This window comes from Scomber scombrus, chromosome 5, assembly GCF_963691925.1.
Source record: "Scomber scombrus chromosome 5, fScoSco1.1, whole genome shotgun sequence".
Taxonomy (NCBI): Eukaryota; Metazoa; Chordata; class Actinopteri; order Scombriformes; family Scombridae; genus Scomber; species Scomber scombrus.
Window position 1 is genome coordinate 16181794 of NC_084974.1, and position 27378 is coordinate 16209171.

At 39.1% G+C, this 27378-nt stretch overlaps 1 protein-coding gene across 1 annotated transcript; it reads left to right on the forward strand.

Moving 5' to 3' along the window:
* The first annotated feature begins 9743 nt into the window (after window positions 1-9743).
* Window positions 9744-11433, forward strand: p2ry1 (purinergic receptor P2Y1). The gene is made up of 2 exons (XM_062419476.1): window positions 9744-10001; window positions 10250-11433. The coding sequence occupies exon 2, from the start codon at window positions 10279-10281 to the stop codon at window positions 11338-11340; it is 1062 nt and encodes a 353-aa protein (XP_062275460.1). The 5' UTR covers window positions 9744-10001; window positions 10250-10278; the 3' UTR covers window positions 11341-11433.
* Window positions 11434-27378: the final 15945 nt, after the last annotated feature.

The window sequence follows — 27378 nt, forward strand, 5'->3', positions numbered from 1 at the left end:
GAGGATAATGTTAGTTCTGTGAGATACTATACATTCAGGTGGTCCCATTCATTCACTCATTTGCCTTCCTGCACACAAAATAGGATATTTAACCTAAGCACTTAGACACTTGTACAATATGAACACAATTGCAACTCCCTTTCCACTCATCACTACCACAAGCACATAGTATATGCTGTGGGGAAAAGGGCAGCGATCCAAGCAATATTGGATTAATATCCAATTTTGTTATGTTTTTTTGGCAGAGTGTGGATCGATGTGGGGCTCTCCTGGAAAGATAATGTACATCCTGTATGTCTCTCCAAGCGCCTGAGTCTTTATGAGTCAGCATTAGTCTGACTTTAAGGCCACACAAAGAGCTTTACGCTAATGTGCACCATTAGCCCCTACTCTTTCACCTTCACTTTGCTCTAAGCATCTCAGCATCTCAGCATCCTTGTTTCCAGCTTCTGGGAAAACAAAATGAGTAACAGAGAACCCTCTCCATTAGACGACAACACTGCTACCGTGCTTCCCTCTCAATCCATCCATCCATCCGCATTCCTCACATTTGACACTTAAAACCTTCCACTTTGGAAATGTTTCGTCATTTGACCAAACGCATCTCATAAATCAGTTTAAGTGCCTAGTTTCCCTCTGTTTTTACAGCTTCACTGTTGCAAATTGAGTTTAGAAACATGCTTGCCTTTTTCACCCTAAGTTGAAATTGCTGTTCTTTGCTGTATGAAATAAAATAAAATAAGATTTCAATCTGGCAGTTTGGAGCCCTCAGGCAAACTTGAGATCATTTTTGAATACAGAGAGATAATGATAGTGTAGTTAATAAAACAAACATACCCTAACAAAACATGAGAAGTTTGTTGGCCTCACCCTGCCTGACTCTAGTTACTATTATTGTGCTTGCAACATAAAGAAGTCAGTATAATTTCCGCTTGATATCTGTTCTTAAAGGATGAGGATGGAAATATTCTGTTTTTCATTTTGTCATCAAATTCCATGAAAAGACCTAAACCAACAATGAACTGATCCTACAAATTAATTAGGATTCTTCATAGACCTCTTTTGTTTTCTAAAAATATTAAAAACATATCAGTGAGCTACATTGTTGTATATCATGAGTGACATGGTTGTTGAGTGACATGGTGGGCAGTATTTGAGACCAGTCCCACATATATGTAAATACTGAAGCACTAAATGTGTATTAATCCACATCTGAAAAATAGTACCCAACAAAGGCACTATTTATTCCTGTTTAAATAATGCTCCTAACTGTTTTAGGGAAGTACTAAGGTTTTTTAATTTGTTTTAATTGTATAACATGCGTAGGAATAGGCTTGGTGCTGAGTATAACAGACAGAGTAAGGAAGTCAGAAAGTACTGAGAGGAAGACAAACACATTGATGATTTTGGTCTTTAAAATGGATTTGCTGACAATATAGAATATGGACAGCCTTATCCCTTAAAAACTTATACAGGATCTGGCCACAGTTAACTCTACATTTCATCATCCTTCCCTGTTAACTGTATGTCAGTACTTGCATATTCAGAAGGGAATTAAGACCGCTTAAGTTATGTAATTTATGCAGAGTTCTTTAATATAAAATTACCTTTCACATATCTCCAAATGAAAATCATTTCCAACTTGCCAACAAATAAAAATTGCCCCTTACCCCCAAAGCAATATAGATTTTGTATGAAATTATGAGTAATATAATGTTATTTGGAGGAGTAAGTTGAGGGAAACAGATGAAATAATCAATCATCAGCTCATCTCGGTTTGCCAAACATCATTCGTAATAGTAATACAGCTTTAGATTTCTTTAAGCATCCATTTAACTAATAAAATAGCACCAGTCAAATGTATTCTGACAGAATCCTCATGCCATCAGTGTAAAGGCTAATCATCACACTATCTACCTACAGCATATATTTTGGTCTTCTATTTTTAGTGCTTCCTCAAAGATGTGTCAAATTGATATTTCTCCCCAAACCCATTTGTGCCTTAATTACATCTACTTCAGACACCCGCTCCATTAGGAAGTTCACTCCCTTAATTGCCAGTAAAGTCGCTCTCATCGCCTGGAAACAGCAATCACCATCATGGCTTAGATCTGCTCTGTAATTTTTGAAACAGAGAAATGGGAGTGGGGAGCAAAAGAATTTAGGGCTATTTTGACACTTTGTTTTCATTCCCCTTTTTTTATTACTTTGATTTTAGTCTGGTATTTTTATCTGATACTTGAACTTGCATGCAGGCTACTTCTGCTGCCATTGTGCATTCTTAAGGGCATTCACATTTATTTTCAATAATCAGTCTCAAATGAATCTGGTAGGAGATAGTTGACAGGCAGGATGGTGTTGGGTTAGTGCAGGTGGCATGAGAAAGTACTTGTCAGAAAAATTAATTTGAACAATGTTGATACTTAATGTCTTTCATGTAAGTAAACATCCTGTCTATTTTGTTTCACATGTAACATTGCCAAGCAGAGCAAGCAGAAACCGATAAAATGAAATGTTGTGTGCACATGTAAGCATTTTCTGTTCACTTTTGACTCTGTGTAATGAATGTGTGTTGACTTGATGACATAAACATAAACTCTGTGGTCTGGTTGTTTGAGGTTCAGAAGGGTCTCATTTTGGCTTTATAAGGATGAAGAGAAAGAAGAAGAAAGATGCAGGAAAATAAACAAGAAATGCATTAAATCTTTTGGAAGGCAGGATGAGACTGGGTTGAATGTGACCAAACTGCTTGGACTGTTAGAAATTAAGGTCAGCGGATATTGTTAGCGTTTTTCCCTGGAAAAGCTGAATCAGTACATTTTACAAACAAATTATTTAAAAGGAGACTAAAATGAGTGTGAGAAATATGATGGCAAATCTCCAATCTTGGGTTTGAAGTGGTGGTTTTAGTTTGATATATTCTGGTCCCATTTTGGCAGAAAAACATAATAGCAATGTTTAACAGGATGTGATTAGTTTACACCACTTCACTCATTTACGTGGCTGGAAACAACTATCTAAAACAACTATTGTATTCACATCACAGTCTACTTGCAAAAATGCACAAATATCAGCCACACTTTGACTCCCTCCACTGTAAAAGGTCTGGCAGAATGGTGGCCCAGGAACCGCATTACTGTGGTATTTACACAGAGCAGATACACTGACCTTCTCTCTGCTTGATAGAAAGCCTCTGTGACATTCAGCAGCATTGATCACATTATAGAAAAGTCAGTTGCTTAATGTGGAACAGCAAAAGTAAAAGATACCTCGCCATTTGGTTAAGAATGACAGATATCGGATTTGAGTAAAATGCAGATGGAGTGATACGAATGTGCAGAGAGGGGAAAGATGAAAAGAAGGGGAGGAGGTGCATGTGGGGTTGGTCATACGGTTTAGCCTGTTGATCACAGTTGCAGTCAGAGGAACCCTGGGGAGCAGCTGACCTTTTTGTGTATGTATGTGTGGGAACACACCTGAGCTGTTTACTGAAAACTAAAGAGGGCACCTGACTTAACTGACCTTTCTTTTAAGGTCTGTTCTGTGTGGAAGCTAGTTCTCTGGTAATCATATCGGGAGAGCAGGGGGATATTGCTACTTTTAGATGAGTTACAAATGTCACTGAAAATTTGTCAAGGTCACTCGGAGAATATGCTGTACATCAAACTCTATATGCCTCTCATTGATTTTTTGCCCACTTGGTCGCAGTGGAAATATGCTGTAATATATGGAATATAGTATAACCTATTGTAGTATGTTGATACAGTCAAACAAGTTAGCAAACAGTTCTCTATTAACACATTCAACAGATAGCCTACAGAGCAATATTAGCATCGATTTGGGGTTGTGTTTGAATCCATCGGCATATCTAGGTCCTATTTACCTTTTGCATTTTATCACCAAAGAACTTCTCAGCGTCTGTAATTTTGTATTCCTTTACTATGTTGTGTTGTGTACACTGACATCAGTTCCTTGAGATCACATTGTGACTACCTTGCGAAAGACTGATCTGTAAGATCATGAGACATTCTTCTGCAGCAGTCTGACAAACACTGAGCACTATTTTTATCGCGGGACCCATTAGATAATTTCTCCCACACAGCACATGGATCACCCAGTCACACTGACAGCTTGGAATGTGTTTGTTTTATGAGTTTATAACAATGTGTTATAATCAACAGCAACATAAGTGATAAGTGAGGTAATTCAAAGCATGCTCCAAAACACCAAGTGCAAAGTGGAGACTCATTAAGTTAGTTACACTATTACACTGCACAGTCCAGTTTTGTTTGTTTCATGACATGGGCTTTTTACCAAAGCTATGTTGTCAATAAAATAAACATCTTATTGCATAGTTGGGTGAAAAAGATGTTTTAATTTATGTTGATAAATCAGATAACAGACCACAAAAGAACCTAACATGCAGAAGAATGAACTAAAACAGTAAAGTGCCTGGCCAGAAAAACAAATCAATAAGCTGAAAGATGTTAGAGCGCTCTGTATAGCTGCAGATCAGCTGTTAATTCAAAATAATTTGTTCCATTGTTAGCATAAAGTTATACTGCAGCAGCTTCAAAGAAGTTTCTTTCCGTTATTATAAACATACTCACATGAAACGAATGATGGAAGATGTCAGATTTCTTGTGAAGTTCATTGAGTATAAACACACGAGTCCAGGCATGAAATAAAAATTGTAGTTTTTATACAGTTATACAGTGTAGACTGTTTGGAAAAAAGACATGAACTGTAGACTGAGTTTATATTCACATGGATTAAACAGATCATCACTGAAAGCCCTTGTTTAGTCAGTCTGCAGCTTTACACGGTGTATTTTTTTTTGTGTATCTTTTAAATGTCAGACACCCTTCAGGACTCACATTAACTTGAGCACGTTATCTGAGTTGCAATATACATATCATAAATATTATGCTTTGATTTCAAATATGCAAGATTACAAAATGTCAGCACTGTGAACACAAGCCCTACTCTCTACTACAAACACAACATTAACATTTTTGACAGCTGACGCACTGTGATCTAACTATGTTTGGTAGTGAGTTCATTGCTAAGTGAGCCAAGCAGTGTCATTACAGTCCCACAGGGAAAGAGTCAGCCAGGCTATCAGACATGCTATTACTGGAAATTAAGTTAAATGTTTCAGTACTCCTGAACTCTCAAAACAAGTGGCTGGCAAAATAGAGGCAAGTTGTAATGGGTGTTTAGGCTGAAAACACAGAACAAGCACAGGAATATACAGGCAGGTAGTTGAGAGTTCCAATCAGGGTAAAACTCTCATTCTACATTCAAGTCGGCTCACCTCTTCAGGCGTTCATTCAGTGAAGGGAACAGGGACTGTGGACGTTCATCTGAAGCATATAAGGATGAATGCAAGGGAGAGGAACATGAAAGAGCAAGCAGAAGAGTGTGGAATGATGCAGAGTGACAGAAAAAGAGAGGCAAAAGTAGAATTAATTATATTCCAGCCCAGTCTGGTGGACGGCTGATAAGAAAGATCAATACCAGCAGAGATGTTCATCGGAATCACGCATGCGTTGTGTGTGGTGGTCTTCTTATGGGAATACGATGAGTCTGGAATTGGATGAAGCAACATAAAGAAGCCATTGAATTAAATGGGAAAAATATATATATAAATAGAAAGAGACAGGGAAAGAGTGAAAGAGAGATAGGCACAAAGAGAGACAAAGAAAATAAATGCATGAATGAAGAAATAGGAGCTTAAAAGATACTGAGGATTTTAACAGCAAAGAGGAAACACAATTTTTCCACAAATCCACTAACTTGTCAAATTAGATTTCCCTAATGACAGAGACACATGAAGAATGCTAATGCCAGTTAGTGTCTCAATTTCATCGCTTAGAGACTTGGTTCGACTACAGCTAATGAGAATGACACAAGCAGGAAACACTGTTAGCTTTCCTGACTCAGATGGTGATTGGGTTGTCAGAGGAGCCAGTGAAGCGGCATGTAAAGAAATACAGGTCAAGGCCTGAGACAAATAGATTTTCTCTTCTGTGCCTTAAACTTGTCATTATGATTACATCTAGGACATGAAGAGAAGTGTTATCACATCCTATCACTTTAAGGGATTTCTGCAGTGGGTCTAAATCCGCTTGTGCAGCTGAGAAACAACCAGACTCAATGGGCTTGTTTGAGTTAACAATGTGTTGTAAACCATTTCACTTGTAAATCACAAGTCATGACATGTTTCAGTGTTTTAAAGTGTCTGTAATAATGTCATGCTCCTCTATGCATTCACTTTGCTTTTCGCACACTTGAGACCAAATGAGGCAGCAGCTAGGATGTTTTGGACTGGAAGGCAGTGATCCATACGCTGCCTTCCAGTCCTACCCTGAGTGAGGGGATGCGAGCTGCAGAAGGTAATTTCAACTGTGTCCTTATCTAACTCCACACCTGGAAGCATGTACAGGGTAACACTGCTCTTGCAGACATGGATTGGTTCTGACTGGGAACACCTGACTCACCAAAAGCTGTGACAGCAGAGTAACTGAGAGTCGGGCCAGGTTTATCCATACATAATTTTCAACATGCAGCACTGTTACAGGGTGTTTTTGCATTTTAATGAATCCAACATTGACTCTGTTGTTTCTTTATATGTCTTCATTTGCAGACTTTTGAAATATTGAATTGTTTGTATGACTTTGGTTTATAGTGTTATTAGTTACTTGTACAAACCTTCTTTTAAAACATTTTTTAATTGTTTATATTTATTCCATGCCAACAGGGCAAACTCCATCCAAACTGATATGCTTAAAAACTATGACAACTAAATTGACCTTGAAGTGTCTTATTTATAGATCAACTATTTTGAATTAACAGTCCAGGACTTTCTGTTTCCAGGTTTCTATTGTATGTGGCTCTTATGATACATTGCTTTTATGTATGTATTGTGTCAATTGTTTTAAGGTATAATTGTCTCAGGTGTTTTGATTTTAATTGGTTGTTGCAGCCCTGGCCTGTAAAGATAATGCTATTTTTGTAATGTAAGTTTAATGACTGACAAAGTTCCATGAGCAAAGCAATGCATTTTCAATCAGCTTAATGCAGACAGGACAGTATGTGCGCGAGTTACTACTTTCTTTTCCATTCACTCTTTTATTCACCTGCCAACCAATGTGCATTTGCCTCTATTCAATAGAGGGGACAGGGAACAGTAGTGATAAGAACATACATAAAGGTAATGGGAAGAAAGGAAAGAACATTACATCTGTGGTTTTGAGTAAAAATATCTAGACTTTTTCAGGCTGCTTTCAACTCCATTATGCCTTACGCTTAGAAACACCACCTAACTATAACTAATGCATCATTGTTTGTAATTCATGGATTTTTCAAATAACGAAATGTTGTGCAAACCATCTTAAAAATGTTAAAAACGTGTTGAAAACATTAAATCACAAAGCAGCTCTTAGGTACACTGCTCGCAGGTACACTGACCTCACCAGTGTTGGAGCTTAAAACATTTAATTTCATCTTACAGTGCATGTCCAGCCATGCCTAATAGTTCTCTGTCCCTGTCAGCCTCTAGGGTAGAAAATGGAGGTCAGAGCCAAATAGGATAGGGTCCTTGGCAGAAAATGTAATGGCAGGTGCAGAGAGCATGTCTTAACTTTGCTCATCCTGCATTGAGAGTTTAAATTTTGCATCCTTGCCTTTAAAGGAACTTCTGTCTTATACAACAACATGCAGGGCAGGTTTGACAGAGAAGAGTAACATTTGCTTACTCTTCACATGCCAAACTGGCTCCACTGCAGTATTTTAAGGAATGAGTTTGCACAGTCAAAATGCCTGAAGATGTCTGTTTTAATTGAAGTCTTGGCCTTGCTGCCAACAGCTGCACACTTACATGCTGCACAGACAGGATAAATTGCAAGAGACAAATTCCATCTTCCTGTGTGTTTTGGCAGATGTATATTGTTAAATATCATTAATATATGAAGTAATTAAATGTTAATGTTGCCTTGTTGCCAGTTTCCTAAACAGAGATACTCTAATTAGTCGCTGAGAATCTTTACAATCATTTCAACCTCCACACCTATTAGAGTGGTGTAGCGTAATGAGGTTAAATCCGTTCAAAATGCTCATCCATTCGTACATAATTTCTCTAAGATATTCTTCTTTCTATCATGCAGTAAAGCACAGATGCACTGTGACTCTAATTAAGACCTCTCACTTTAAGTTGAATAGTTTTCCATTACAGTAATACTGTATATCTCACACTTAATAATTTGAAATTATGTGAAAAGTGCAATTATACAGTTGAGTTGACACTAATGTTATAAGCAACTCGGTGTTGAGGTATAGCCTCTTACACAGCATGTTAGCTGGATAACTGGGAATTGTCTTATTCCCTAGAGACTAGAGATGTGTCCTGTCTTTACCTGGTTACATTGATTTAGTTTCACATCAAAAATGCTTTCTTCCTTATGAGACATTATTCAACATATTACAAGGAACCTCAGATGAGCTTGTGAAAAAATGGTCTCCGCTTAGCAAAGTCTTTTGGTTGTGAGTGGCCAGCAATAGTTTATTAAGCTCACTAAGTATCTTTTTTTGTGGTATTTGTTTAATTGCTTAATATGTCGTGCTTTGTTAATGTTTATGTCTTGTTGTATTTCTTCATACTTACTACTTGTTGCTAAGTGGTGTTTGGATGGGATGAAGGAAATAGTGTTTGTTTTGGTCTCTTTTTTAGAAATTCTAATGAATTTGTGCACTTATGCTTTCTTGAAAACATTTCACATCATGACTACATAGAAACTATATCTGCAACTCACGCAATATCTTCTGATGGACCATAATTTACATCTACCAAGTTTATGGTGGACATTTATTTTCTGTCTCATTAATAACATCCATTAGATTATTGCTACAACCTTGGCTCTCTCCACTTAATGCCATTTTTAAGATATTTGGCATCACAGCTTAATTAACTTAACCTTTGCCTCTCTCACTCCACAGCACCAATCCCTTCTCTATTCTCCACCATCCTCCCTCTGTCTCCTGTGTCTGCCAGTGTGTTCTTTGTCCTTGGCTGTGTGGTGCACATATCCAGCTGTCTGTCTCAGCCTTTTTAGGAGGCACAAAATGACCATCTTGATGTAGAAAACAGCAATTCATTGTTTTTATGCTCCCTGCCAAGACTTCTCCTTTTTCTTTTTGATTTATTTTAGCTTTAATATTTTTATTGGCCCCTGACTCCTCTTGATTGACAGTCAGTGTGGAGGAATCAAGCACAATGTGAACTGCAACGACATAGTCATTACCATGACATATGATTATTGTCCATTATGGCTCTGCCTACTTGCCATTTAAATGATTATATATGATTTCCCTCTCAACACACTGCCCACAAAATTTTCAAATCACGTAATGTCCAAATGACATGTAGCCTAATACTTCATCTAATCCTTCCATTTCCAATTGAAACAGCAATGCTATTATGGTAAATATCTGCATCTAATAAAGTAAACTATTAAATTGCGCAAATCTTAAAAGCTGAAATCTGGATCCCCGGATATCATTTTTGTATTATTTGGGATCCGTACCTTCCTATAGTCATATCCCAGGTCAGGTCTCACAAGGGAGGAAGAAGGAATAAAAAGAGCGCGTTTAGAAATGGGAAGCAGCTCAGTGGTTTTGTGTGTTGCGCACCTCCCCTCTCCGTAGTGCAAGAGCCTCCTCCAATTCCTGCTCTTCATGCCAGAGCCTGCAGCTGTCTCTGTTGCGTCCCACCGCCGCTGTTGTGGGAAAATCGTTTCTCCGCATGACGAACCGACGGGAGACTTTTTCCACCTTGAAGTGTCACAGTAAACCCGAAGGATCGCAACTTTTAAACAATTTCCAACACTCCTAGAAGGCTGAATGAAAACACCTGACAGCTCCTAACACCCCGTCCGTGTGTTGACTGAAATCTTTGCAACAGTGAAGATTACAGGAATGTGGAATACAAGTGTATCTCAGCGGTGAGTGTTGTAATGCGTTTATCATTCCTCTGTCTATGTAGTATTTGTTGGACTGTGCGTAGGCGTTCTGCAATATTAACTTAGTGTTTCCTGTCCGGGCATGACTGGTTTTGAATGCAAATGTCATTTACGTTGAACAACTGTAGCGTGTAGCAACAGATCAGTGAAATTTGAATGTGTTATTTTCTGTCTAAGAATGCATTTAAATACTAAAAATAAGCCTTAACAACAAATATCTCTTCATGCAGTAAAAGGACGTTCCTCTGCCCCTGACACCATGACCACAGACCTGAACTTGACCTCCCTGCTGAACGTGACAGATCCACACAATCATACAAGAGGATGTTCTCTCACCAAAACAGGTTTTCAGTTCTACTACCTGCCCACTGTCTACATCATGGTCTTCATCACAGGGCTGGTGGGCAACAGCCTGGCCATATGGATGTTTGTGTGCCACATGAGACCCTGGAGCAGCATCTCTGTCTACATGTTTAACCTGGCTCTGGCTGACTTCTGCTACGTCCTGTCTTTGCCCTTCCTCATCTTCTACTATTTCAACAAAACCGACTGGATATTCGGTGACGTTCTGTGCAGACTGCAGCGATTCATTTTCCATGTGAATCTGTATGGGAGCATTTTGTTTCTGACCTGCATAAGTGTTCACAGGTACACCGGGGTGGTGCACCCGCTCAAGTCTCTGGGTCGACTGAAGAAGAAAAATGCAGTTATTACCAGCGCGCTGGTGTGGGCGGTGGTCGTTGTGGGCATCTCCCCCATCCTTTATTATTCGAGGACCGGCTTGAAGCGCAATGCAACCACTTGTTATGACACCACTACTGAGGATGAGTTACCAGGTTATTTTATCTACAGCATGACTTTGACTGTGTTTGGGTTCTGCATCCCTTTTATTATCATATTTTGCTGCTATGGCATGATTGTCAAAGCATTAATCTGCAATGATATGAACAACGCACCCCTGCGGCAGAAATCAATTCACCTGGTTATCATTGTGCTCGCAGTCTTCGCTGTCTCCTACCTGCCTTTCCACGTGATGAAGAACCTCAACATGAGGGCCAGGCTGTACTTCCAGAGCCCTGACATGTGCGATTTTAATAACCGCGTCTACGCCACCTACCAGGTGACGCGGGGGCTGGCCAGCCTCAACAGCTGTGTGGATCCTATTCTTTATTTCCTGGCTGGAGATACCTTCAGGAGGAAGCTGTCACGGGCCACTAAAAAGCCCTCCAGGAAGGGGGACAATGTCCTTCAGTCCAAGAGTGAGGAGACAGCGCTCAACAGCCTGGCTGAGTATGTGGAGAATGGGGAACGGAGGATGTAACATGGCCTCTGTGTGCTTAGTCATGGCTGTGGATTTGGGAAGTAGTACTAGAAGCCACAATGGACCTGGGATTGAATAAGTAAAAGCCTATGACCTAGGATTGAATGAATAGATGCACTGTGTGGACTGAAGGCTGTGTGTAAATTCTGATGGGATGATGGTTTATGGAACTGTAGGATAAAACTTCATTTAACCCTGTGATAACCATCAGTCGCTTGCAGCCCGTCGATATTGATAAACAATTATACTGTATTGTACTGTACATGTATAGTACCATAAATGTTAGAGCCATCACTCTTCATTGTTACTGAGTAGTTTGTGTTGTTTACACTTTGGACAAAATGAACATTACGATTAGCCAAGCTGGGGGGAAAAAGGTTTCCCTACACGCAATAATGTCCTGTTCATCAATTTCTTCAGGAAAAATAGGACTGAGAATGGATAGCACCTTCTGCAGCCACTGAGCTTATGCTTAATCAATAGCTATTAAGCAGGTGAGAGCCTGTGGTTAAGGAAGTGTACCTGCAATGACTTTTAGAGGAAAAAAGTAAATGCACTGAACCTGAGATTGAAGCATGGATGTGCCGCACAGACATTGTAATGCACTATGACCGGGGGACTCTCTGCTCAGAGGGATACCTATCATTCCTCGTTTCTTGCTCCATATATAACTGACTGGGGAGGGGATGTGGTCAAACAATTTTTCATATTGACAGCTTTGTGTTTGAGGTCTGCAACGGCTCTGTTACCACAATCTTTCTCGACTTGTTAATCTGTTCACCACAGAGAAAAAAACAGAAGATAATACTCAACAGTATTTTGTATATATGATATTACAATAAATGAAAGGTGCACTGTACAGGATGTTGTGACGTTCCAGATTAGTTTGTGTTGTTAACTGTTTTGTTCAAATCAATATCATTAATTGAGACCTTTTTAGTGTATGAGTCAAATATCAAAATACTATCAGTGAAACATTGATTTACCACAGCTGGTTCTAACTACACACGTACAACATAGGGAATAATAGCTTTTAATGAGCAGAGCACACATACACACTCAATCACCTGCTTTGTGACTCCATCAACATATTGAAGACTTGTTTGTATGAGATACCTCAAAGTAAATACTGCACTGTACCCGTGTGTTGACAGATAACCATTTCTGTTTTGTATCTGTTGTAATCATTCTGGAGAAATGATTGTGGCGCTCTCTTGGTATATTTTACCCTGGATTATGTAGATGTTTGATGTCTGTACTAATATACCTTTGTAAATCTGTAACATGGCTGACTATTGTGAAGAAAGGAAGTGAATCACCTGTACAGAATATCTGGGGCCACTTGTATCTTTGTCAATAAATTTTTATATTTAAAACAAGCAAGAATATGTTATAATAATTATTTTCAGATGGTGGCTAATTTTATATCCTTGATAGCATTTATGTCATACCAGCTGTTCCAACTTAAGTGTGTACACACTATGACAGTGAGTTCTGTCTTGCTACTTCCCCTCCTCTTTCTCCACACTGCTGTTGACTTTCTTTTTCAACACAGCCAGGAGGAAGTGAGAGGACGAGGGAGGAATAAAGAGTGGCACCTTTTTCTTCTGGCTTATACTAAAACGGCTTTTGTGTCTGTCACAATGGCGTGAGGTTATTGATGCAGACAGGGGTGAGAGGCTGTCGCCAGGACCCAAGGGTTGCATGGTGCTGTGGGCACAGAAACTGACCAACTTTCTTCCTCCAAACAAGGCCCATGAATACAAACAGCTTTTGATTTCCTGGCTTTGAGGTTTAAACTGCATAGCTGGCCTTGGCAAATATGTGTGTTTGTGTGTATGCACGTGTGTTTGTGTGTTAGATGTTGGAAAGCCAGAAGGCAATGGAGACCTTATTCGAGTAGGTGGTTGTTTTAGTCGTAATTTCCTTTTGTTGGGTGCTGGTTATTGTTTCTTTGTTGAAAGCAGCCACTGTGTCATGCAAGTGTACCACAGGGGTATTAATACATATGTACATCTGTCTATTTGTGGGACAGATGTACAACTAAAAGTTATTTTTCTGGCAAATAAATAGCTTATGATACAGTTATAGTCTTTTGTCATGTTCAGAAAAACACGCCATTGTCTCTGCTGTGTGTACACACGGTAAGATGAAAGAAAGGTTAGATACAGCCAGCGCCAAATCTTAAGGCAATGTCAGTGCTGTTGAGCTTGAGTGTAAAAGGTTGACTTGTAGAAGGTTGGGATGCTTGCCAGTATCTCCTCCCTCCCTTTTCAGTCACCTTTCACCCCTTTTCGCTCACATTCTCCTCGCTTTATTCTGAATACAGAAAAAAAGTTTTCTTCACAGCATTTCATTTCTAGTGTTGAGAAGAGAACAAATGGGATTCCTGCAAAGTGCACAGTAATGGCAGTTACAAAGTTTGTATGTGTGTGTTTCATGGGGACACTGTTGGTGGCAGGGGGTCCAGAGGGTAATCACAGTCAGGGCAGCTAAACCAAAACACTGAGCTTTGTTCTTTGAGATTTACAGTGATGGTGCAGCCCCATCTATCACAGGGGCCCCATCTGCTTGAGCTAAAACCTACCGCTAACTACACAAAAAACGAAAGCAATCAAAATGTCAGCATGTGGTTCTTGGTGAGTAACTCATGATTCAAACAATCATGGGACAGCATGATCACAGTGATGAGTGGCAATGCTGCAAATTCAGGTGACTCCATTGACACTGTAAAAAACGAGGCATTATAAACTCCTATAAACACAAATTCCCTGCTGCATTATTTGTGAATCATGCACTTCTGATATTTACATCATAACGACATTACACTTCTGCATAGTGATTTTTGCAATAAGCAGTACTTGGAGGAAAATTGTATCCATTATTGAGGCTGTGTAAAGCTTTCCTAGAGTCGTGTATAACGGAGGACCAGTGTGTGTTTGTACACAACATAGCACCCTCACAACCAGGTACATGTTTTCCAGCTAAGTAAACATGTTAGAAAAATATTTTGTTCACGTGCTCTTGGTTACAACACCACACTGTTGCACTTGCATGTTAACATGTGTTTACTTGCTCCAGTCATGCATCACCCTACCGCCCAAACCAACTCCAGAGTACTCATGGGGTGTTATTGCACTTATATGGTAATAACCAGGCTGTAATGGCTTCTTTTTCACTTAAACTCTTTGAAATAAAACATAGGAAATGTGTGTGTATACAACACCTCCTACAAGGTACTTTTGACTCAGACCAAACACTATGCAGCTCAGGAGGATATAGCTCTCATCACACCGACAGTCAAAATACTAGTCACAGGATTCAGGCTGTTGATGCATGTGCAAATGTAAACAAGTGTGTGTGTGTGTGTGTGTGTGTGTGTGTGTGTGTGTGTGTGTGTGTGTGTGTGTGTGTGTGTGTGTGTGTGTGTGTGTGTGTGTGTGTGTGTGTGTGGTTGTTAGTATTTGCCAACCAAAGATCATCCCAACCAAAGAGAGAAAGCATGCACTTACACACACACACACACACACACACACACACACACACACACACACACACACACACACACACACACACACACACACACACACACACATTTATAATCAAACAGAGTAATAACAGTTTTATTCGCTTGATGCAGGAAGCTATCAGAGACTTAAATAACATTTCCACTGTACCTAGCCATAAATGGGTGAAATTGGGATGACAAATGTAATCTTTTTATAGATGATTATGTTTACTCAAGGAATGTGTTTAAGTGCCAACCTGTTTTCCTAGTGATGCAGGATGAATTTAGAAGTTATCTTCATTTTGCATAACAGTAAATATACAGCCCATGTAACCACTGAGTGTTGTTTTATATTCTGTCTAAGTGTCTTTTCTTTTTCAGGTTTCAGTTGCTTTCTGTTCCCCAAAATGCAGCTGGTAAGAAGTCTGACATTGTCGACACTAATTGTATGTGTAAAACAAAGGTTATGTACATAGCACTTTTCAAACAGAAGTTACAAAGTACTTTGGAATAAATACATAGCTTATAGCACATAGTATCAAAGTGGCTCACAAAAAACACAGTAACAAAAGAAATAAGATTAACAAAAAAGCAAAACATAAGTTAAGAAAAGCAATGGAATATAAGTGAGACATTTGAATCGGATGATCCACTAGTGACCATCCATTTTGTTGTGTTCATACTGTATGTCCACATCTTACAGTGCCTCTGTCCGTAACAATACTGCCAAGATGGAAACACATAACGCTATACTGCATGAATGATAGGCTATCAGAAATTAAGATGACCTGGGGCGTGGCTGCTTTTGACAGTGAAAGTCATTTAAAATGAGACTGCCATGTGTGTCTTTGAGGCAATATGTTTACAGTCGCCTCTGGAGTTGCTTCTGCCTCTTACACCATGAAATGATTTCACTTTCATCATGATGTCAGGCATACATGCAAGGGTGTTAAAGCCAGTTATAAGCCCTGATCTAATACTTGTATGGACAAGTAAAAACAAAATGAAATACATTCTTCTCACTCTGTTACTGTATAGATGGTGTAAGCATAGCAATGAACAGGAAGAAATCATTTTAAACTCAATAGGTTACTCTAAAGTTATTCCTAAAGTAAGCCATGCAATGGCTTGGACTTCTGCCAGTAACAATAATTTTAGACTGGTACTGTATATAAGATGTGCAAGGATTAGATGGGACTGGAAGAACAACTGGGAGAGGGCATATGAGACAGAGCGCAGGCCTGTCATATTTTGGCTGTCATAAGGTTTATGATCAATATCTCTGCAGCCAGTCCTGTCTGGCTTCTTGTTGATTTTCTGCCGCTTCTTGGGGCTTTCATCGATCAACTTGAACGATCGGTTTACTGGCTGACATCCACAAACTTACGTCTTTCATTTCATACAATGGGGGTCACAATAATCAGATCAAGCAGTATAACCCCCGACAGAGAGGAAGATGTCTAAAGGTGGTTTGGCTTGGTCAGTTTTGGACAAAAAATTCATTTTTATTCCATGTTTCTCATTCAATATATGTACATATAGAAAAGGTTAAGCTGATGCTGTTTCAAATTTAACAGATATCAGATGACGCAGTTTTGCAAATACACCGACACGGCTGGGAGATGAGAGTGTTGTCAGACAGAGTACAGATGAGCTGGTCTGTGTGATAAGAGTTATGAGATTGGATGTGTAGCTTTGAAATGAACTGAGGTTAAATAAAAGGGGTCCTGCTGCTTGTGAAGCATAGGGAAGAGACAAGATAAGGCAAGGTGTGAGAACAAGAAGCTGAGAGGTACAGTGATACTAAATGTGCTACAGGCATACTAAAAAATCTGTAGCAGAAAGAGAATGCATCACTAAGTAAGAAATAGGGCCATTCTGAGAGACTGTCCGGTGAAGACAACTGTTAGTACAAAAACAAAAAAAGAACAATTTTTTAAAAGCATGTGACTAAATGCTTGATTTTGAGTTCAGAGTGCAGAGTGTCTGAAAGTTACGAAACAACTGTAAAGGGTGATGAGCTATGCATTCCACTGAGAGTCCAATGCTTTTATTAGCTGGCAACACGTTAGTCTGCCTGCAGCCCTTCTGCAGGATGGATGACACATCTCTTAAAACCAAAAGTTTATGTACTGGTAGATTACATCCACTGCTCCATATTCACAATGTGTCAGTGTGTGTGTTGAAAAGAGTGGGAATAATCGTGTGGGTCTGAAAAGGAAAGGAGAGAGCTTTGCAGCAAGCTGCATGTAGGCATATCTATATACAGATGTTGAGTAATGGAAATGTTGGACAAACATAACCATATATGCTTTATAGGTAAGAAGAAGGGTCGTCTTTCGCCTCCACAGGTTGACTCCTCCTCACCATGTCTGGTTTGCTGTCATGTAGATCCTGAGCTGTGTGTGGTGAGGAAGAAAGCCTCTGTTTCATGTGAGGGATTCGGAAATATCTACAAATCCTGTGCTGCATGCATCTCATGAAGATTCATTTTTGTTTAGATCTGTTTGTTCAGCTGTGTTTATGGGTCCATTATCATCTTAAAAGAACATCTTAAAGAAATCACTTGAAGCTGAAGAACTAATTGCATGTCCTTTGAATTGACCATTACATGACCCTGGAGAGCAACCATCCGTTTTTGTAGTGACACTCACAAAATTGCTGACAGTGTTTGGACAGACTAAGGACCAGGTCCTTAACCAAGATTTTAAACAAACTGAGTTCATGAGTTCAAATTTCTGCAGTAAGGTCAATAATTCACCAAATTCCCAAAGACAATACAGAAGACATGATCTGGACATGACAACTAGTCTTTTCTAGAAAATATTCAAAGGACTAAATTGACTCAATTTTAGATTACATTTCATTTCAGTTCTTATTATACCAGTGACACACACACTGTACTCACTCAGCTCCAAAACATGCTGGTAAATTAAATAATTTGTGGCACTGCTTACATTTCATTTTTTGATCCAACTGTCAAAAAGGGGAAAATGTCCATCTGAACTCATATCTTTTAATAAAGTAGTTATTGTTGATGCCATTGGTGTTTATTTTACTCTCCCACATGAGCCAAAATGTCAGAATCTATTAAAAGGAAACAGAAATGTTCACAATTTATGACATTTAAATAATTTGCATGCATGTTGAATTTAAGGTGAAACGATTGTTGTTAAATAAGTCAAAAATATTCCTTGCAGGTGTTTATCAAACTTTGTGGAGTAATTTGCTGGAAAGTCAGAATCTGCACTCTGTTGCACATTTAACAATAAATACCCATGTGCTTCCTGCTGCTTGCAGATTGCAGTGGACTGCAAAACATGGAGAATGTAGCAATTTTGTTTTTTTCCCCCACGTATGTTGATTAAAAACAAACAAACAAACAGACAAACTAAAAATGTATCACTATCACTTCATGTTTTTTGTCCATACTGTACACCAGAACAGGCAGTTCCAGGAGGTGTCAACTGGTGAAACTTTAAAAAATAAAACATTTTAACATCATGTAAAACTTTAATGCAAACTTATTTTACATAATTACTTCGAAAAATCTCAAAATATTAATGAAGGTCTTAAAATCAGTTACAATCTAATTAACAACCGCAGCTTTGAAAATTCGCACACCAGAAAAGTGATAGCTGATCTCTTTTAAAGCTGACACATGGTGCTAATTGGCATTTTACATTGCCTTTGTAATTGTGATTTAACTACTTCAAACTTAATCACTTTAAAGTTCATTTTGTGTTTCCATTATTTTGTCACTTGTGTGTGTGTGTGTGTGTGTGTGTGTGTGTGTGTGTGCGTGTGTGCGTGTGTGTGTGTGCGTGCTATACACATGCACTCTGATGAACTCAATTACTTCATGTGTTCTGCATCCTATTGTAGCTCGTGACTGTTAATGATCTACTCCAGATAAAGCTGCGTTATCTTGCCAACTCATGTTTTCCTACCTATCATTAGTCAGAGATACACCTTGCATGCTTAGAATGTGACTCAGATGTTTGGTCATTTTATTGCTTCTGCACGATTGGTTTAGGTGTGTCTTTCTTATTTTGCGACTTTTTTGAGACTTGAACTTTATCTTTTTTTTACTTATTTTGAATTTTATGCACACATGCAACACATGCATTCACATATATTAACAGCCATGCACAGATGACTCCATTATCCATTAATAGAAAGAGAAGATCAACATTGAAGTGCTTTCTCCACTCAAGAAAATAGCTGACAGAACAGTTTGCCCTCTAAAGCCGCTGCACTAACACCTACACACATTTAGGGAGCAAGAGTTAATCAAAGAAAGACACCAAAACAGCCTGCCAAAACAAAATTTACATTTTTACATTTTTATAGCCCCTACTTTGTGTTACCAATTTCGCCTCTAAGCTCTTCTTCTTGGCCATAAATTATCCTCCCCTTCCCTGACCCCCAATGATTAGTTGCTTTTTCTTCAGGCACCTCCCCTTCCTATTTCTCCTTTCCTCTTTCCTCTTCCCCTCCAGCCTCGTTGTTCAGATTCTATTATCCTGTGCTGCTTGGCTGCCTCACCCTATTAATTCCTAGCAGTTCAGTGTTTGTGTGTGTATGTATGTGTATGTGTGTGTATTTGTACGTGCACATACACATTGACACTGTGACCACACAATGAAAACATGCACATACACATTGAAAACGCGCACATACATACTGAATATTTTCACACCACACCACCCTCACACACAGTGGGATAAAGGCAACGTGTGTGTGCGTAGGAGTATCCAAGTGCATGCTTGTAAAATTATTTTAGTGTACCCGGAAGTTGCTGTAATAACGGCAGGTTGAGTTTTGAATCTAGACCTTCCTGTTCTACAACTGGACAGTAGCAGTCTTGTATAAATTGGATGCAGTGCACAACCTGGACAAAAAAAATGGTACGATTAATTGTAATAACTGCATCTTCATCTTTGAAAGGGCAACACCATAGAGCTACGTAAGTCCAGGCTGCACTCTGAATCTAAGCCTTTAGATTCAACACTCAACCCGCCTTCACTACACTACAACAACTAATCCTTCTTAGTCTATATCCCTCTGTGTGTGTAGGTGGTGGGTGTGAACATTTTAGGTTTGTGTGTGCATGTTTTGAGTGTGTGTTTGCACATTGTCAAAGTGTATGTGCATGTATTTCAGTGGTTTCACCCTAGTTGAGCTTTCATGGTGCCGGTGTCAAAGTGTAGTGGCTACTGAATGCAGAAATGTGCACCAAGTCACATATAAACACTGACACAGACAAACACATATTCACCTTGCGCAGGTGTCCTGTTAATATCTTGTCTGGAGGGGTTTGTCTGTCTGGAGTACGGTTGTGTCTCTGTCAGTGGAGGGGGAAGTGAAATAGGGATGTAGTGAAAATGGCTAAAAGTGGTGTGCTTTAAATGGAGCGTAATTGACCAATAATGAGGAATTTAATTTTGAAACTAGCATTGGTGATTTTAACAGCTTAAAACTGAACTATGACAGCTAAGACACTAGTTCATGTGTTACAAGAAACAATGTAATGGATATTGTTGCGTGACATTGTTTGAGCTTCTACACTGGTTGCATGTTTTTTGTCTATTCTCTATACAACTTTTTGTTTTCTCTGTTTGTGTATTCCCTGTGGGCTTAAACGTGTGTGCATATGCTTGTGTGTGTGTGTGCGTGCGTTTGTGTGTGTGTGTGTGTGTGTGTGTGTGTGTGTGTGTGTGTGTGTGTGTGTGTAAACTGAGCCACTTGTCCTGGATTCCCTGCTAAACTTAGCCAAGTCACTGTGGTCATGATTGAGTGGTCATCCACATGGTTCAGTGACTGGGCCATAGCTGAGCACTTTTGTCTGCAGCAGGCCTCAGTACCTGTCACCTCAGCCTGCTGATTACACACTGCGTGAACTCACCGATCAGCAGAATATTGATTCAGCAGTGGACAACAGCTTCACTATAAGTCCAAGACACTTGGCTTTTAGACTGCGGGCTTAAGGTCAAGTTCACCCTCATGTAAATACATTTTTAAAAAATAATTTTTTTTGGACTTTCTGAGTCTGAGTTGTTGACAATTTAATATCGATCTTTTCAAAAAAAGGCTCATAAAAATGTATTTATTTGGAGATTCCAGTTTAATGCTTTAGTGCAAGAAGGAAGACTTACTTTAAAAAAAATGCTGACATATGATTACCACATGACCAACCTTCCAACTTAGTGAAAGCTTGAGTGGTGTCTGCCTTACAAGCACCTGCTCTCCTGAGAGAAGAAAATGTTTGATGGATGTTAATAGTCTTTGGAACCATTTATAAACAAACAGTGGTAGCCAATACCTTCAGGGTGAAGCATGAAGGAACATGTCATCCAGTGTGAAAGTGCGGCTCATTGGATACATACATAATATTTGCAATAATTAATTAATAAATAATTAAATAATAATAATAATTTGTTGACAATAAGAAAAATAAAGAGAATCACTAGCCTAAGGAGTGATTTAATAAATGATGTCAATAAACCCACATAATTGCAGTATGGACTGATTTGCTGATTTATAATATCAAAAATATTTAGTTCATAAAACACCTGCATTGTGTACTCTACTATAGATATTGAAACAAACAAAAAAGTGATCATAGAAAAGAGCAGCATGTGATATAATCAAGTCGTACCCTGTGCCATATGCCGTGAATAAAATCACAACAGCTACTGAACTTGCATGTCTACATATCCAGCTCCATGAAAACTGAGCAAAGTCTATCTGCAGATAAGAACCAGAGACGTAAAAGCTCTGGAAAAGGTTTGTTCTGCAAGTGGACCTTGAGTTAGGATTGTTTTGTCCATCTATTATTTTATGGTTTGCTCACAGCCATTAAACTTAAAGAAGACAAAATAAAGACGATATTTAAGTATATTTAATGTAGTTTTGCCAAATTAGACTGAACGAAAAAGAAAAGCTTAAAAGGTTGAACAGACATCCTTGGACACACAAATGTAATTTCCGTATTACAGTGGACATGAGCTAAATGTCATTTAAGCACATACTGTATTGGCAGCAGGGAGTCTTATATAAGGTGAGAAGTCAGTAGTTTTATTTTAGTCTTGCATGAAACCCCAGTAGAGCCTTTCCAATTCCATTTCCCATTTAGCACTGATTGTGTCTTTATGGAGTGCCCCTCAAACACGCACACACACACACACACACACACACACACACACACACACACACACACACACACACACACACACACACACACACACACACACACACACACACACACACACACACACACACACACACAATGCACATACACATACGCACACCTCATATTTTAATGGATGAATTGCTCCCATTGTATTTGCAAAAGCAGTAATTACATTGCTGCTAGGATTCTGTCGTTTCTTGTTTGCCACAACATGTAAGTGTGGACATAAAGTTCCCCAGAATGTCATGTGGTTATTACAAGAAAATTCACATCTGGCTGAGTACTTTACAAATCTGCTGCAGCCTCCCTCCCAAGGCAACCTTGAAGCTGTGAACCGGGAAAAAGAAAATGCTCCCTCATTGCATTTCTCATTATTACGAAAGTCCCCGTCAGCCTCATTGAGGAAGTGAGAATGTCAGATCCTTCTCTGTGATGATGATGGTTACTGTGACTCTCAACCCTAAACTTTAACCCCCAGCAATCAACTGTGCTGGACTGGATAGAACTGTATGTATTATTAATGATGGCCAAATTCCTCACATGAAAGCCTTGCATTGTGGGCTGGATGAAAGACCCTGTGTCTGCTCTCTCACTGTCACACTGTTACTTTCTATCTGCTATTTCTTCTTTCATTTTTGTCTCTCTCCTCTTGTCTTACATCATATATTATCTCAGACTCTGTTTTTCTTTAATTCAGTCTGTGATCAGTTTGGTTGAAAAGGCATATGACAAAATCTCAATGACTGAGACTTGATCAGTTTCTCTGCAGAATGCTCTTTCTTTGTGAGTGAACATAATGACATTTGACTGAAGACAGGAGCCTTTGGTCTTCAGTTTGAACAATATTGCATTCTCACCCAGAAAAACGTCATTAGAAAATCCTGCATGCTGTGATGCTGTGAGTTACATTTTTTTCTAGAATTGCGAAGCTGTGTTACATATTTATTCGATAAAACAACTTCTGACACAATCACCCATTAGTTATTTCTGGCTTAAACTAATATTAATTTTATTTGGTTATTCTGATTTTGCCACATAAAATGACAAATACATAATTTATTTCAAAGCAATCTCACCTCAGTGTGAAGCCTCCAGTTCACCAAAACGTCTGAGCTCATGTAAGACATCTCAGGGCACTCACATGGTTAGATGCAAGTCTGCTGCTCTCTGCTGGAAAACATGCCTCATTGCAGAGAAAAAAAAATAAAAAGAGGCAGAACATCCTCTTTGTTCCCATGGTTCCCAAACTTTGCAACCTGAGCCCTGAGTAGGTAAAACGCTCCAGTATCTTAAGATAAAATGCAATGATTTGATAACATCAGAGACAAAAATGTGTGTGTGTGCAGTAGAAATATATATTTTTTTATATTTTTGGCTTATTTCCTACTTTGTAAATCATATTGCAACCCCCCATATTGATTCAGCTACCCCAAACATTGTGAGAAAAAAACACTCTTTGCTGCATTTCACCACCAAATCTTTGGCTTTATCTCCATTTTAAATCTGCATTTTCTAACCTCAGTAAATGTGACAGCATCAGTTTGAATTTGGCCCAGAACATCTGTCACTCCTCTCAATCTGTCCCATCTGCTTTTCACATCATTTGCATTCTATGTATGAGGTGCGAAAAAATGTCGCATAGAGAAAAATGTTATCAACTTGCTCAAACTCTCTATGTGATGAAGATGAGATATGGTTGAAAGTCTGGAAAAAGCAAAACATTGGGTGTTGGATTGATTGTTTGTTTTTTTCAAACTACAACTTCTAAGGCTTATTAAAAAAAAAAACTCTTGCAAATGTATGGTACACTGATAGGATGAGTGCTTGTGTTATGTTTTTCAAGGGAAAATGGGGGGGGGGGGGGGTGTAACAACCCTTTACAGTCGTAAGTAATAATACACATCTTTGTTGTTAAAACATACCATTTTCCACAGAGGCTGAGTGGAATTACATACTATTCAAACTGAAGGATTCATTCAAGGTCAGGCTATACACAGTACATCGGAGCCAAGTAATAAAATAAAGTCTTTCCCCTTTGAAATTATAGCCTAAAAATGTGTTGTTTGAAAGTCCCTACAGGATGAAAATGTTGGAGGGGACTAAACTCTGTCATTAATTAGCACAGTGGTCTCAGACATTTTAATTAGTCTACTGTCACTCTCACAGGACCTGGAGTGAGGATTAAAGACCTGTCGCTGTACATCTGATTGTGTTGTTGTAGATGTTCACCTTTTACTGAATAGATCACCCCAGGGCTGTCGTCGGCCTGTTTCAGGCTATTTCAATTACAGCATGCTGGGAATAATATGAGATTAAAGTGGTATTACTGTAGTTGAGGAGCAATAAGACAAGGTACCTTGGTAGAGGTTATAAGGTAAAATAAAGTCTTTGGATTAAGAAAGTTTTAGGAATGAAAACACAGCAGAATACTTTTATTTTTTCAAGACACATCATCCAGATGTAAAATAAAACGTTCAAAGAATTAACACACTATAGCACTAACCCCTACCATAACCTTAAAGCTTATTATACTACTATATAGTAGTATAATATACTACCCCCACACACACACACACATTCACCACCCCTCAAAAAAACATAACAAAAGGAACAAAAAAAAACAAAACACTTTAGCAGGGGACAAGTGGAAGAAACCTCAGGAAGAGCAGGGGATGGACTGACATGTAACTGATATTGTGTGTACAGAATAGATCAAGTAATTTAATAACATACATGAAGACAATGATTGGGAGAGCATAGAGGAACGTCCAGGTGCTACTACATAGAGATAAGACCTGAGTCACATGACCCCCTCTCACCATGGAGACCTGTTAAAAAAAAAAAAACAGCACACACACAAAGGAGAGGAGGAAACCATACACACAAACAGGAGATGGACAAATTTAGAGACTTACTGGAGAACATTGTGAAGCATTAAGCTGCTAAAGAGCCAGATAGTTCCCTCAGGAGTTACTGGAGAGCAAAAAAGAGATGGAATATTTGATTAGCCAGAAACAAGACTCCATATCTCTAAATTGGCAACTGTTAGCCAACAAGTTCAACATACCAACTTAAAAGGTGTTATCAGCTATGGCAGTTTCAAAGATTCAGATTTTGATAAATACTTTGTATACAATTACAGAGTTTATCCCCAAAACTTTTCCAATGCCACTGTAATGATTCCTTCTCTCTATACTAGAGAGTCCACCCGAAGCTATTCTGAGTTAGCCAGTGCAAGAGGGTTTCTTCCAAAGTTACAGTCTGAAATGTACTTTCTGATCTGAAAGTCCCTGTTTGTGTTGCATTAGGCATCTTACTAAGCCACAGTAAAGGAGCAGCTATTTCATAACTCTTTCAGTTTACATATGGACATATTTTAATTGCATGCTATTTATATGAGTTTACAGGTAAAACAAAAAAAGGTTATGTAAACATCTGCTGGATAATGTTTTTATTAATATCAAGGGAGCTTTTTATTCAGTGCATACATGTGTGTATGAGAGAAAGAGAGAGAGAGAGAGAGAGAGAGAGAGAGAGAGAGAGAGAGAGAGAGAGAGAGAGAGAGAGAGAGAGAGAGAGAGAGAGAGAGAGAGAATTATTAGTATTAGTGCACACAGTTTAAGCAGACTAGTTAGAGTGAGGCCAGAACACTTTAGCAGCTGTGTGAAAAACCACGCATCGCCATCACCATCAGCTACATTACCAGCTCTTTGTTGGTTTAGTTTTTGGGAACTTACCTAGAGGGATGGGGGTTGTGGGGTGACGGGGGCATACCATTACTTGACAAAGTGACCATGTCTATCTAATTATCATTGGTGTGTGAAAATAAACTCCACTCTTCTCTGACAGAGCTGCCTGGTCCTTATACTCATAGTGATCACTCTCACAGATGTGACAATCCACATCACAAGGCTCTATAGGTCATGTTAGCCTCACTCCCCATGGGGCAGAGGCAGAGCGCTGATTGTCTTTGTATAGGCTTTGACTTGATGTTTTTAATGGGGTTTGGGGAGGGTGGGCTGGCTGCAGGGCACTTGGGAAGCCCACATGATAAGCCAATCCACATGCTTCACCTACTGTCACCTAAAACCAAACCTGAAACAAAGTCCTCTGAATGTGTACAAGTGTGTTTGTGTTGTTTGCTTGCATCTGTGTGTAGGTGTATGATAATACGTGTGTGAACATGTGTGATGCATTCTTTGAACTTCAGTAATCACATACTGACTATCAGATTTCCTCCTCCATTCACGAGTTTGGCCGCAATGTGCGAATGTGCTTTGTATCGCCGTTGGTGATTTGTGGATGAATTAAAATTTTATTGATCCAGCAGAGTTTCCCGAGCCATCCCTCGAGGTGATGAGGTCACGACTTTGGTTTAATCATCACTGCGCTGCGCTGATGGGCATTGATTGGAAACAGTGGTTATTTCATAATGAGCTTGTACTCTACTGCATGCACACACAAACAGGCAAATGTGATGACTTAAATAATTTCATTACAAAGTTATTACATAGCGCCATTTCCACTCAGATTAAAAATTACACCACAAGTCCTGAGTTGTTGATAACTTCCAGATTCAGAAATAAGTTCCAGAAAGAGAACAAACAACTTTCCTTCTGACGGCGGCTCTGAGGTTCAGAATAACACAAATCAGAACAAGGAGATAAATCTGATACGAGATTGCAACAACAAACAAAATACACACTTATGAGTGTCTGAACATGCACAATGAAGAGTCATGTGGAGTCATGCTTCACAAGAATAGTAATTTGAGTCACTTCCTACCTCACTGCTCTTGTCATTCAGGTTTGCTGATATTTTTGAACATATGGGTACCATTACAAACACAACAACATCTTAATTCCTGGTTTCTCCCTAAAATTAAGATATATTGTATGTGTTTGCCATTTTTACAACATTTCCTTGTGATACAATTTGCTTGCCATGTTTGGTGTTTGGAAACATGAAATTCCACAAGTTTGAGTTTAAGAAGAAGTGAAGAAGAACACATTACATTTAGGGGTTACACAGAGGCTTGCAGTAGACGGGCTTTTCCAGTAAGTTGTGCGAGAATGAGTCAAGCAGTAGTAAGCCTAAGAATCATCGATGTCGAAACTAAGGTGTGGCAAATCTGCGTGGGTACTGAAGGCAGCTGACTGTGCGATAACAGCCGCACTGCACCTTTAAACTCAGCACTGGAGCGTATTTATTTGAGTGACGTGGGACGCAGACTGCGTGCTGAGTGTGGGCAGGAAGCAAAGGGAGCTCACAGCAGTCAAGCCAGCTACATGTAGCAGGAACATTACCGGAATCACATAGCTCGCTTTCAAGATAG

Excerpts from the sequence above, each read along its gene's own strand:
- p2ry1 (XM_062419476.1), top strand. The coding sequence starts at position 10,279 with ATGACCACAGACCTGAACTTGACCTCCCTGCTGAACGTGACAGATCCA.